A 14,708-nucleotide genomic window follows, 5' to 3' on the forward strand; every position below is an offset into this window, starting at 1 on the left:
TATGGCAACATTATGCACAAGTGTACCATTGGGATTTTCAACGCATCTTAGAAAGATAAATTTAAAATATGGTGTGGGGGGTGGGGGGGGTATGATTAAACAAAACATACCAACATGTTTCATACATAGAATCCAGATAACCTCATTGCCAAATACACCATGCAAATACATCTCAGTGTCTTAAATAAAAACTTAACCCTTAAACATTATTATGGATCCCTGTGACCCAGTGGGCCTTTATCATGTAGCTAAAACATGTATGCTCCCTTTTCACAGGCCCTGGTTCCAGAAGTAAATTTCACATTCATTTTTTCCATTTCAGAAAATCCAAATATGAAGTGTGTTAATGTTTGAATCGAGTCAGCCAACTACTTGCTGAATGAATTATGAGCTTTGTACAGCAGAATCAGAAAAAATACGCATGAAAATGAAAAACACAAGACTGTTAAAGGACCATACCAGTGATTATGAATGTTTGGCTCATTTACTACAGTATACCAGCATTTTACCTGTCAACAAACCATGTAATAAAAATCCCTCTGTTTTCAAACATGAATTATTGGTTGAAACAGCCACCTTATAATGTTTTGTTACTGCTAACAAAATCATTGCCATTCATAAACCACAGAACTGATAATTGGCTGTGGAAAGCAAATGTTTCCCAGGGACTATTTTCCTGTTTCCTATTTTCACTCTGCCCAATTTCAAGTCATCAAAACACAGCAGTGCTGCTGCTTTTAGGAAAACTAATGTGGGCAACTTTATTATGGTGATGGAATACTGGTGTGAAGAAAGTCTCTGAAAGTTCATTTTCATATCCTAGTGGAATGAATGGAAACCAGTGGTGGGATAAAAGGGAGGAAAAATGAAATTAGAATTCTAAATACACTGTTGGCCTCAGGAAAAGACTAGCAGAGATTATGGATATTCCACTTAACATGCAGAATCACCGGTATGGTCCTTTAATGACATTTACCTGGGACTAAACTATTAATGTCCTTCAGCACTGCAGGTGATGTCCCTCATGATCTCATTTTAACATTGATACTAAACAATAACTAGTCATTTAGATTTAGACTGAATCTCTTCAGGGTAATTTAGAACAGATTACAGTAACAGCACTGTAGAATGACGCCAGTTACTCCTCTCTGGTTTGGCTACCAGTGACATCCAACTTTGGAGTGAATGATATTTCTATCATAACAGTAACCTCTGTGATTGGTGGAAACTTGCTAAAGTATCATGGATAGTACTTGTACTATTATAGACAAAGAAACCAAGAATAAGGCAAATTTCTTAAAGTCAGACTCAGTTAGACTGTTGGCATCTGCCAAGTTCCTTTATAGTCTGAAGACTGAATGGAAAATTCACTTCCTGAACCAACTGGCATTTGTTTGTGTTTATCTCCCGCCTCAACTCGTCTCCCACAGTATGAAAGATGTCACACGTGTTGTGAGCCAGTCTAGTGTGAGATCAGGGCTGGAGAGTAAAGACTCAGCTAAAAGGCTTAATGGGACGGGGGGTCCGTGCACTAGAAGAAACCATTGCCCAGGGTTAAGCTCCAGTTCAAACAACATGGACAAACTGAAGGGAACAACGGGAGGAGGGACCACCTACTATGTCAATATCACAATATAAAAAGTAAACAAAACCAAAAATTTAACAACCAATAAAATTCACATAATTACTTCCTTATGAAAATATGATTTGCCTTTAAAAGCGTTACAAGAGTCATAGAATGGCCTTTAAGTAGTATACATATATATATATCTATAGTTTACATTCTATCATAAGAGACTTTACCCACGTTGCTCTGCAGTGATGGAGGCAAACACAGACATGACAGCAAAACAAATGCTCAGGTTTTCTTTTCCCTTTCTTACACATAGAGTTAAAATTCCTAGTAAACGAACTTAGTGCCAACTGCCGACGACAAACAGCTTGGTCAGATTTGCCAGCTCAGTTCAAACAGATACTCCCAAGATTAAGCAAGGGCAAAGCGAATTACATCATTCACCAAAATCTATATATCACCAAAACAAAAGCAAGCTTGTGTCTGTAGTCTTGATGGCAGTTCTGAAAAAATTCATGACATAAAAAAAGGATATGTGATATATTGGTCATTGTGCCAAAAGGCAAAACATCACAATAGCTGATGAGTCCTCTTTGTAATATTTAAATGAAAAACTGTCACTACATTACAACTGGAAGGTTTCACATGCTGTTTCAACAGCCCCTTAAAATCCATTGGCTCTTTTGAAAACTCTTTCATCTTATCTAAAAAAAAAATCAAATTAAACACACTGCAAGTCTTAATATTCTGTAATGAGGCTGTGAACAGAACACCGCACATTCTCACTAGAAAATGATATGTCAACATATGACTTTTTTTTTGTTTGTTTTTTTTTTTTTGCCCCCTCAACATTTACAATAATCCTTAGTCCAGCAGCAACAATATGTAAACAACACTCTGAGAGGGCTGAGTCCTAGCAATGAACAGGGATTGGCTGAGGAATTTGATGGACACTTGGTAGGCGGGGTCTGTGGTCAGTTGACTGCCGTCGGCTGGAGGGCATCACAGGGGTCAAAAGTCGTCCTCTCAGCTGAAACAGATACAACATGCTGACTGGTCACATAGTAAAGACTCAGTGTTTGACATTACTTCTCATTTGTTACATATTCTATGTATCTATACTTTCATACTTCATTGATTTCTTTTAATCATTATTTGTTATTTTTTTTTCCTGTATCACAAGAGTTTGCTTCATAAAGTAAGCACATTGCACAAAATATTAAAGATTATTTACTTTTGCAACAACTAGGACTTTGACAGTATGATTTTCTTCTTACCGCGGTGGCAGTTTACTACCAATGACAACATCCAACCCCCACCCCACCTGATTCAATTTGAATGGGGGTCTATTTGTCCCATTTCCAAACCTCCTAGCTACTCATTAGCAAGGTGTGCCTGGCCTGCCTGACTTTTGGCCCATAAAATAATTTGCCTGATGACAGTAATGAGCTCAACCCCGCAGCAGGCGTCATGTGGCTGTGATGGCACGATTATTGTCACAGCGTGAGCAACAACCCAATTTCCCCATGCAGATTGTTGTAGTTTTATTTAATGTATTCAGATATTTCTGGAAGAGAGAAAATGAAGGTGTGTGGAGCAGGGCAGGGCGTGTAGTCACCTTACTTGGCGGGAACAGTGGGGGAGCCGGAGCGGTGGAAGTGGATGTTTTGCCACTTGCCGTCACGGCGGTGCCAGATCCGGGTCTCCTCTGACTGCATGGTACGCGGCATGCCACTGCTGTCGATGTACTGGGTGAGGCGAATGTAGGCGATGCAGGCCGCCTCGTCACCAATCAGGTGGACGTGCGGGTTGAGCAGGATGGTGTGGATGGGCTGCTTCCCCTTGGACAGAGCTGTGGAGGGAAGGAAAGACAATGGAGGACGCTTGTAGAGTTGCTCTTGTAAAGAAGAGCCATAATGTACAGAAACTTCACACTGAAGTCAAACTCAACTCTGGGAGTGCTGGGTTGCCTAGTTCCCTGGACGTGATATGAGTCCACATGGTGCTGAAATCTCCTCACTGGCTGCTCTGTGCTCCACTGCTAATCCACAAGACTGGATTCATATCTGTCCATTCACTTCCCCAACAAAACAGCTCCCAAAATAACACTTCTAACACATAAACAAATGCCAGCATTTTGGTGCATAAATGAACATGAACAGTGATGAGGGGCCCAGTCCTGCTACCATTTTTTGGTTTTCGTATAATTGTACTTATTTGTGAAAGTAGCATGATGTAGTTTCTTACTGGCACATGGTTACAATAAGCAAGGTTCCTGTAGATGCTGCCTGCCAGATCTCCTTTCAAATTCAAATTGGAAAATAACAAGAAAAGAGATGTTTAATTTCCTCATAAAATGGATTCCGGGATTTTATTTTTTTTTTACTGGTATAATCCACTTTGTTCCCATTAATGGAGAGATAGAGATCCAGTATTGTGGATTAGCGGCACAGAGCAACTAATGAGGAGATTTCAGCACCATGTGGACTCAGATCACATCCAGGGAACCAGACAAAACACCACCACCAAAGTTCAATTTTACTTTAATACCAGTGCTGGTAATGAGGCCTTTTACAGGCAGAGAGACAAAAGGCTATTTCAGTTTCTGTCACAAAAATAGGCGTTTTTACTCACTCCCTCTAAGTATTGCATTGCAGTTGAATTATCCAAAAGCTATGATTATGCTCATCTCTTCATCAGAAGTCATCATCATCCTCAGCTAAAAGTATTCCCACTCCTTTGATTTTATCCAGTAACACTGTAACAGGAACACCTGTCCTGTTTCATTTGAGGATTCTTCACAGGAGAGGATATTTAAAGAGCAGTTTGCAGAGGTAAGAACAGAAATGGCTGCCTTCAGTTGGGCCTGCTCTGCTGTGGGGCTACGAGGAGGTGGCTGTACTCTCCACTGCTTTTATAGATGAAATGATGGAATATATATTATGATAGAATATGTAGACAACAGCAGTAAATCATGTATGTTATGAGATGTATAATGATTAGCAATTACCAAAGTAATTGCTAATCTGCAAAGTTTTGCAGATTTTTTATTTTTTTTATTATTTTTTTTTTTTGCTAATTTGCTAATTGCCCTTTTCCCCATGTTTTGAAAGAAATTAAGTAAATTGGCTTAGGTTTCAATGCATTTAAATCAGAATTTGAACAAGTTTATATATTTTGAATAAGTATTTTATTCTTTAGTCTAAGCAAAATGATGCTGTAACTAATTTCTGAAATATGAAATGGCATGAGAGTTTGCTTTGGTTTATTACCATTCTCAAAGTAGAAGCGGTGGAAGTCGGTGCCCTCAACCAAGTTGCCCAAGGCCTCTGGCTCAAAGGACGTGAGGCCAGGATCACAGATCTTCCTAAAATAAGACATTTTGTCAAGTGCATAAGATTAGTGGCATAACATGTATAATTCTGACAGGACTGTTTACTTTGCACACAGACAACTTAGCTATTTAGCTTAGTAAATGAAGTAATTCAACTGACGTGTAGGCCTCAAAATCTCCGTTGTTGATGGCCTCAATCAGCTGCTCAGTGACTTTAATGATCTCCTGCTTACGAGCTGGGAGAGAGAGAGAGAGAGAGAGAGAGAGAGAGAGAGAGAGAGAGAGAGAGAGAGAGAGAGAGGGGCAGTATTAAGACTTGGATACATACAAAGTACAGGCACCTGTGATAAAATGAACCAAATCACAGTGAGGTAAAGAATGGATCAGTGTGGATAAAGAAGACAGCAAATGACCCAAAGTCATGCCGCTGGGAGATTGAGGGAGTGAGGTTCACATGATACTGAAAAACACAGAAACACACTCACACACAGTACAGGTGTAAAGGAATGACTGCTGGAGTCCAGCTAGAGAAAAGAAGTCGGTGTGGTTCAGCATATCACAACATAAAAATTACCTTTCATGCAAAGTAGGTAAGCTAGAAAACAATGAATGCACAGAATAATAAAGATTTTTAGGTTTAACGAAATGCACCCACTGCTGACATTTATTGTATGGAAATGGTAGTTGCAACATGATGGAGATGCTCATACACATATACTCTCGTTCCTGGGTGAAATTACACAACCATACTGGTGATTTGGCATTTTTGGCTCATTTACTAGTTTACTCATTTTACATTGCAAACCATTCTGCAAATCATGTGGGGGTACTAAAGATTTCACAACATGTAATCAGAATCCCTCAATTTTGTAATTTGAATTTTTGGTTGAAACACTTGCCTTAAAATGTTCTGCTTCTGTGGCTATTCATAAACCATGGAACTGATAGTGGGTTATGTAAAGCTAATGTTTCCCTGGGCACTGTCTGGTGGACAGACAGTTTCATTCCACCAAGTTTCCAGTCATCCAAACACAACAGTGCTGCTGCTTTTAGGAAAACTCATGTGGACAATTAGCAGGAACATTTTGTAGTTATTACACCAAACATGCAAAATCCCTGTGGTCCTTTAATGCCAACACTATAAATATATATCAATACCAATATCATGGCTCCATCTCCTTGTGCCTTCGACAGCTTGACCTCCGCTGCTGTTGCCTGCTAACTGGATGCTAATATGACCGCTGACTCTGACCAGGGATGTCAAAACTAAAAAACAAACCGCTGAAAGGTGAAGCATGTTTGCTGGTACACTGTCCTTCCTCGCTCCAGAGGAAACCAGAGAGTGCAGTGCTGCTTCAGTCAGGTAGGCTTAAAGCAGAATAGAAGCTGCACAGACACCGATGAGATAACTCCACTGTGCCTTCCTCTGATTGGCTCGTTTTCTAGAAAGCCTGACACAGCTAAAATCCTCAGGTCAGTTATTGTAAAAAACATGCCTGTGAAGAGACGTCCTCAGCACCTTCACAAACTGATCAATCCATGAACACTGACTAGGGCTACACAGATAAATCTGTTTGCAGATTTATCTTTGGGCCACTGCTGGGATTTGAAGGAAAACCTGCTCTGTACTGGAACTGAAGAATGACTCAACACTACAATGAATTTCTGTGGGATCCTTGATTGATCTAACACAACATGCATGGGATGCCAGCCATACAGAGTTCCAAAAAAGCTTGTCACGTGGCAGCCAGCCAGGGAAATGCACCGCATTCATGTGCATGAACAGCATTGGATAATTAGCCACATAGGGACCTTCCTGCATGGCCATTTTTTGATTATAAGGTTTTTTACCCCTGATATGTAGGGTTGATATGATCTATGTTTGTGGTCATAATCCTTAGGGCAGGTTTTGACGAAATGTATTGGCTTTGTTATTGTTAATAAATTATTTGTTTTCTTCTTAACCTTTTATCCGCCTGAAGTTGGATTTGAACCCAGGATATGATCAGGACGCAGCCTTGGCACATACCTGGTGAGCTACCAGGGCATCCCTCCTCACCTGTTTTTTCACATCCTGTGCATCTGAAGTAATACTAAGTTGTGCCTGAACTCCCCTTCAAGTACCTGTTTGTTTGTTTTTTTAATTTCCAATTAAAAGAATCTAATATGAATTTTGTTCTCCTTTAGAGTTGAATGTTAAAAGTCTTATCTAACAGTTACTGTTTCTAATAGGTATTTTTACATTTTAAATCAGCTACTTTTTACTTCAGTGGATTTTACAGTGGCACTTCTACTTAAGTAAAATATCGGCAAAGTAACAAAACAGCAATTTCTCGTGCTGTCTCCACCAATATCTCAGGTGTTGGCAGTTGATCCGTCAGCCTGTGGAGCAGTCAGTCCGGATGTTGACTGAGCAGACGGAGCAGACCTCTGTTTCTCTGGGTTTGCCCTCTGAGCCTCAGCAAGAGCTCCACTCTGTCTCTCTGAAAACACCTGATTAAAAAAAAAAACACAACTCTACCTGACAGATCAATGCTACTTTCAGTAAATCTATTTGCAGTAAATTGCTTGATGTTGTTTACTGTTGTTCTCAAGTAATACCACAGCCATCCAGTATGAAAAGCAGTGTTCATGTTGGATTGTGGTGTTTACAGAGTGGAAATAAGCCCCACTGATACAAACTGTGTGCATCTCTGTCTATCCTACAGTGGTCTCAGCCTGTGCGGTCATTCATTCCTTACAGTTTGGACAGGAAGATGTAGGATTGGCACGCATACACTCCTATTGACAGACCCACACACACACACACACTCAAACTCTTTGGCAGTGGCAGTTCAATGCAGCCAAAGGAAACAAAAAGCAGAACCTGTTTCTGTCATTGCCTGAGGAGACGGAGGTTCATTTGAGGACAAACACACACAAACACACACACACACTGGAACATAACATGAGTAAAAGTAAAATTATCTGTGTATAAATATAAATATATAAGTATAAATATATTGTACATACTGCATATAATACTAAAAGCTAAATTAGCTGTTTAAAAATGCACTCAGAGTGAAGTTGTGCTTCAAATACCAGACATATTTGATGTTATCTGACAATGCTATTTGTTGCGCAATTCAAAAAGGATAAAGTTCACACACTTCTTCTGTTCCAGTTTCTGCTCTTATACTTGTACAGAATGTGTTTCTTGTAACAAATACATTTTAAAATAGGTGTAGTACGTGAGTCTATGTCTAAAGTCAAACTACTGACCACAAAGTACAAGGGCTCAAAAAGTGAAGCGAAAGTAATTCAAGTTCTTAGAATACAGTATACAGTAAACTGCCCAAAGAAATCAACCCAGGGAAATAAAAGTAGCAAAATAAAATGCCTACTACAACAAATGGGTGTCAGTGTGTCAGTGAAGACTGCAGACACTAAAAGTCCTAACAGATGGGACATAATCACAGAGACTGTCTGCCTCAGCCATGATGAGTCCCTCACTGACCCTCAGGCGACCTCCCATCGCTCACCACCTTTTGCCAGTAAGGGGCGCCATGACAGCTCCTGACCTGTAGGGGGAGCTAGAAGACAGCAGCCCTCTGAAATATGGGGCTGTGGAGGAGGTCTGGTTTAGCTGGACTTGGACAGACCAGTCCCACAAAGGTCTCTTTGTTTCATGCCTATATTACTGTAAATGCTACAGAAACCTGAAACAGAGCATTCTCACAACTTTTAACAGATGAGCCAACAGGTTGATTTAAGGCACCTTTGTCTGAGGGTTAAAGCTAAAATCATGTCAAAAGTTTATTTTTCTTTGACAATGTAATCATTACAACTGAAATAATAATACATGATAAATGCTTAAACATAAGTATCTCAGATTTAGTAATTACCGTTAGTCATTAGTAATAAATACTTAATATAATAAGTACTATATGTATACACATGGCAATTAGCATTGGTATGGGTATATGCTGAAGTAAAACAAGTGCCAAATATAAATTTAGCCTAAAAGTGTATGTATAGCAATTAATAGTAATAAATAAATATAGTAAAAATACAGAGACAAATTTCCACACAAGTGGACAATAACAGCTGTACTGAGTGTTTAATTATAATTACAACTATCAAACATAAATCATTCAGGTGCTTGAAACTTATTGCCGGTGATATTATAATTTGTATACATGATATGTATACACACCATAATAGTAATTATCAAATTTCAAACTATCCTGAACGTGTATAGAATCAGATTTGTGCCAGAAAGATCAAACAAAACTTCCTCAGTATGAAAACAAAAACACAAAAGTAAGTAAAGATCTCAAAAGTAAAACTTATAACTTGCAAACAAATTATTTATACACTGCCAGCTCTCTCCTTTGCACTACCTGAATTTTTGTTTGCAAACAAAAATTCAAATTTTTTTGCAAACAAAAAGTGAGGCAGTGCAGAGGAGAGAGTTGGCAGCGTGAGCGCAGAGCCCACAGGGAAGGCCAAAGTGTGATCAGTGAGGAAGAAGCAGGGGGAGCTGTCACATAAAGGATACATGACCAAAAACAGAAAAGGACACTCATTTGTAAGATTACACAAATTATTTGTTTGCAAGTGAAAAGTTTTACTTTTGAGATGACATTTTTTTTTTCTTGCTCCAGTGATTTTGTTTTTGTTTTTTTTCTTTCTCAAATTGGTGTTTTTGCTTGATACTGAGGAACTTTTGTTTGTTTTTTTTTGGCACAAATTTGATTCCATAAAGGTGTGTTTAGTACATAATAAGTGTAAAGTAGAAGTTTGATTATCCATTTGAGGAAATTAGGAGTATGATTATAAACAAGCAAAAATAATTCAAATGCAGTGTAATAATAATAATTTATGTCAACAGTCAGATTCTCATAAAAGAGCATTTCCACCAGGCACTGTGACTGGGGCAAGACCAATCTAGTCGCTACACTTGAGACTTTGTTTAAGTCAGAAGGAAGTGACCTTCTTCCTACGCACTGGGAACTGGGACTTACACTGGGAGTCGCTGGGGCCCAGGCTTGGTGGGGGCACCCCGAGGGGGGGGCCGGGGCCGTGGCCCTGGGTATGAGTATGATGGGGACCGCAGTGGCATACGGTAGAATGGGCAGAGAGAAAGACCAAAAAGGAAGAAGTGAAGAAGACGAGCAGGTAGGCAACAACCAGTGCCCGCAGGATGTACTGGCAGCACTCCTCACCACTGGGCCAAACACTGGGAGAGTACCAGCAGCAGGAGGAGGAGGAGGAAGACGAGGAACAGGACGAAGAGGGGCGGCAAAAGGAGGAGTTGTGAGGCTCTGAGTGCTTAAGGTGGTAGATTTGGGGATGGGAGGAGGGAGGGCATGCTGCCATAGGAAAGTGAAGGTGTGTGGGTGAAAGAAAATGGATGGATGGATGGATGGATGGATGGATGGGTACAATGAAAGTGGTGGGAATGGCAAAAAAAGAGAAAGAAATGGAGAAAAGAAAAAAAAAATGAACAAATAAATGACAAACATGCAGAAAATTTGTTCCAAGCCCTGACCTGCTCCAGTGGCTGAGAACAAATCAGTGTGGACAGATCATGTGATGCTGTTCAGAAAGACAGATGAATAATGTGAGAGATGATCTTTTCCTCAGGCAAGAGGTACTGACAGAGCATGGGCACAACATGAAACGGACTGCCCATTCTATTACTGAACGTTGTTGGAAAATCCAAACCATAGTGATGCATTTAGCATTCTTCCAAATTAATACTACATTTCCATGGTGGCACATGATGTTGAAAATAAATGTAATACTAATCCTGGTACCTTCAAGTGCAATGTCGGAAGCTCATATTTCTGAGGACGGAACTCCTCCTATGACTTGACTGGTGTTCAAGCGCTTTGGAAATATTGGTCAAACATAGCAACCCCAAAAAATGGAGACCTTTAAAAATCACAACTCAGAAACCCAGGCAGCATCAATATTTCCAAGTTTCCAACTGGTAATTATAAGTTCAGGGTGGCGTTTATGTTATGGTAATTATGGTAAATACGATGTTTCCGATGAGGACTTGAAGGTACTGTAATACTACTAATGATGATTAATTTTAAATACGAAGACCAAAAAAACATGATGGCATTGATGCCAAGACTGACTTAGACCTGTTCAAACGATGGGTCATGATCAAAAATGACTCCTGAATTTCTATTGTGGTTTAACACTGTCAGACTGCATGGCTAATTCATTCTCAAACATTACAGAGAATGGCCAGTTATTGCTGTTCAATTTGATTATTTATGGTGATTCTACTGTCTAAACAATAATCCAGCATTGAGTTATTGATGTTAAATGCTATATGTAGCACCTTAAGCCTTTCTTATCATGTCACCTTGATATTCTACTTTGTCACCGACAGAGAAGAAGGAACAAGCAGCCGCCAATTTTACTCGATAGATTTAATGTGAAGGAAGGAAGACTCAGCCTAGTAACGTAACTCCATCACCACCAGAATAACCACTAACTGCTCTCATGCACATCTAATCTGTGGAAATTAGTCACTTACATGGTGTAGGAAATTTTATTTACCCTCACCACAATGCCTGCACTTCCCCCTTCCTACCTCCTGCCACAGAGAACTTAATAAAAGCGGGCACTGTTGAAATGATAAGAAATAGAATGACTGAAATCCTGTTTGCATCCCCTAGGATTTCTAAGCTTCCTAGAAAGGTGAGTAAAAACTGTGACTGAGGGCCACATTGCAAGGAAAGGAAATACTGTATGAGGTAGAAGAATGAAAGAAGAAATCAGGGGCCAAACTTCCTCTCTTTGAAAAGGCATTGGACACATGCTGCTGAGCATCATCAGCAGAGCAGTGTGCTATGATGCAAAGCAACTGTCATTTAATTGAATAAGGGCACTGGAGCAGTGGGGAATGATGAGCACATCATCCATTGATAACAGTGGAGCCTCTGAAAATGGCGTGACAATGTATAAAACTGGCTGCACCTCAGTCACATCTTAATTACTCTGTTTCAAATCCATGTACAAGGGCAAAATTATGAATATTGTGTCACTGTCCAAATACTTATGGACCTAACTTTATGTAAGTATAGACGCACACACACTATGTGTGTGTATCTATATTAGTACTATACAGTGCGACTCTATTTGTGTGTTCTCACACACGCACACAAATACACCAGCGTGAACTTGCGATGTTTCAGAGGTGCTTTGAATGAAGCTGAAGTGGTGAGGGGGTGAAGAGAAGGGCAGAGGAGAAGCTCATTCAGGCCCATACAAAAATTCTGAAAGCTAAAACCAGGAAGTAACAGGGTGGCTGTAAACTGTATGGTGGTCAGAAGTGAAGTTATCCTTTATTAATCCCTGGATGGAAATTCCATCTCTGCATTTCACCCATCTACCTATTAGGAGCAGAGGGCAGCTGATGTGCAGCGCCCCTGGACCAACTCCAGCTGTATGCCAGTGCTTTGGTCAAGTGGTCAAGAGCACCTACAGGAGAATTAAGCCAAAATACATGTTTTTTTGATGGTGGGCGAAACCAGAGCACTGACAGGAAACCCACACAAATATGGGGAAGACATGCAGACACACAGAAAACACAGAAACGCCCTTCACCAGATGGGATTTGAACCCAGGACCTTCTTGCCGCGAGGCCATAAAAAAAGAAGATCCTAACATCGCAAGAGGTCATTTTACGAACGCATGTAAAACTGCTTACCGTAGCTTTAAAAACAATGTTATTAGTCGTGTTTCACATCTGTGTCAGTTACATTGATAAAAATCACGACTCTTTCATACTAAAAACATTGATTCAAAGTTCATGGAGGCGGGGTTTCAAAAATTCAAATAAACATTTCATACAATCATTAAATAATTAGAAACAAGCCTTTGCGTAACTAATATTTCAATTCATTGATTAAATACTTGCCTTTGGTCCCAAAGTAACAATTTCAGCACATAAACAACTGCAAAGAAAGCGGATTATGATGATATTAAACAAGAAATCTCAGAACCCATTTTTTTCTTGCGTGATTACAATTATTTGTTAAAGTACTAGAAGGTCTTTTCTTCCTGGCACAAGGTTACTATACTGAAGTTTCCTGCAAATACTACCTGCCGGATCTACTTTCCAATTCAAATAGGAAAATGACAAGAAAAGAGATGTCTAATTTCCTCTAAAAATAGGTACTGAAACTTGTTGCTGTTCGTATTGGTATAATCCGCTTTGTTATTGTTTTTCCACGCCATGACAGTGAAATAAGAGATAAACATACAGTGTTCTGGATTAGCAACCCAGGGTAGTCAAATTCAAATGCCACCATAAGAAATTCAAATAACCCTAACCCCAAAGGGTATACAGAGCTAAATTTGAGCTTGTTCTAATAAACAAATAGGGCTGGTCAGGTACCCAGAGGAAGGTATTTAAATGTGTGCATTTGATCAATGAAAATTGAAATCTGTATTTGAATTTCTGATGGGGTTATTCATGTATTGATAGTATGAACTTTGAAACAATGCTTTTAGTTTGTATAATCATGTGACTAATTAATGTATGTATTTAAGGAAATCTGAACAAAGCCTGTGTATCATGCTGATGAAGGCAGTAGCTGAAAATGATTGGTGCTGATCAATACAACCGAGAAGGAAAATTGAGCAACTTTGCCCCTTTTAGTGGAAATTTACTGTATTGCATCTTTGGATTTGGTTTGTTTAGGTTCACCCTGCAATTACAAGTGAAGCAGGGCTTGTAAACAAAAGCCACATGAACTGAAAACTTACCAGCCATGGATGCTGGTGCTAGCTCTACACTTATCTGACTTGATCTGAGTACAGCAACTGACACGGTCGATCCCACATGTCTTCACAGTGATCCTACTTAAACTTCTTGAACTTTGACAGCTGCCTCATCTCTCAAAATTCTACAACTAAAATCTTGGTGTGAGTTTGACTCTAGTCTCTCACTAGTCACTCACATCAAAAAAGGTTCAGCTAAGCATGATGTATCGGTGGTCTTTGCCACAACTGACCTTATCTCTTGTTCATACCAGTGAAGAATTCATGAAGAAACAGCTGAATTTGAGCATTTTGTTATGCTAGGTTTTCTACGCTTGAAGAACCATTATAAAATGGTGTAATGTCCTTTTGCTGCTCCTGGAAGAGAACTCTCATTTCCAAGCGTCGACACTGCAGTTATTTGGTGCCACCACAGTTCAAATGGTACTGTTCTAGCCTGGTCAGGCAAACCAAATCAAAATGGTCCAGAGTTCAAATAAAGAGCTCTGAACTCCAAATGGTGGTGTGAATGCACCCATAAATCAAAACTGACAACTTCTGATTCCAAAACATTTTTAACAAACTCAAATGAAATCCAAACAGGATAAATGATGAATCACACCACAATTTCTGCAATAGGAAATCGATGAGGGATAGATGGCTACATGCATGGTACTAAGATAGCTATATGAAAACTATGAAAAAATACAAACAATACAAACAAAGCTAAAATTGGTGGACTTGAATCAATAATAAAACAGCACATTCATGCAGCAGATACAACCAAGAGCCCTGCAGTGCCTCTGAAAGATGGCACTCCAAAACTAACAACATAAACCAGTGCAGTGGATAATTTTCTTTTTTGTGTTTTTTCCTATAATTTTTTCCTATAATAACTGATTTTTTTTTTTTTTTTTTTTTTTTTTTTTTTTTTTACAGATGTTCCAGTCATTTTTAATATTCCGGTAATTTCAGCAAAAAGTTTCGAAGGGATGAACCATTTAAAACTATAAGCTAAGCATATTTTTTCAT

At 39.3% G+C, this 14,708-nt stretch overlaps 1 protein-coding gene across 7 annotated transcripts in view; it reads right to left on the minus strand.

Annotated features, from left to right (window-relative positions):
- Window positions 1–2,105: 2,105 nt before the first annotated feature.
- camk2d1 (calcium/calmodulin-dependent protein kinase (CaM kinase) II delta 1) overlaps window positions 2,106–14,708 on the minus strand; it is a 123,721-nt gene continuing 111,118 nt past the window's right edge. For 6 of the 7 annotated variants that reach the window (XM_030075621.1, XM_030075617.1, XM_030075620.1 and 3 more), the window contains 4 exons: window positions 5,068–5,143; window positions 4,846–4,940; window positions 3,192–3,425; window positions 2,106–2,603 (listed from right to left, as the gene is read on the minus strand). In XM_030075621.1, coding sequence (XP_029931481.1) covers window positions 3,193–3,425; window positions 4,846–4,940; window positions 5,068–5,143 — 404 coding nt within the window. In that variant the 3' untranslated portion in view covers window positions 2,106–2,603; window position 3,192. Of the gene's footprint in view, window positions 2,604–3,191; window positions 3,426–4,845; window positions 4,941–5,067; window positions 5,144–9,913; window positions 10,262–14,708 lie in introns of all 7 variants that reach the window. The other variant, XM_030075615.1, reaches the window with a different exon arrangement.

The sequence above is a fragment of the Myripristis murdjan genome, chromosome 18, assembly GCF_902150065.1.
Source record: "Myripristis murdjan chromosome 18, fMyrMur1.1, whole genome shotgun sequence".
Classification (NCBI taxonomy): domain Eukaryota; kingdom Metazoa; phylum Chordata; class Actinopteri; order Holocentriformes; family Holocentridae; genus Myripristis; species Myripristis murdjan.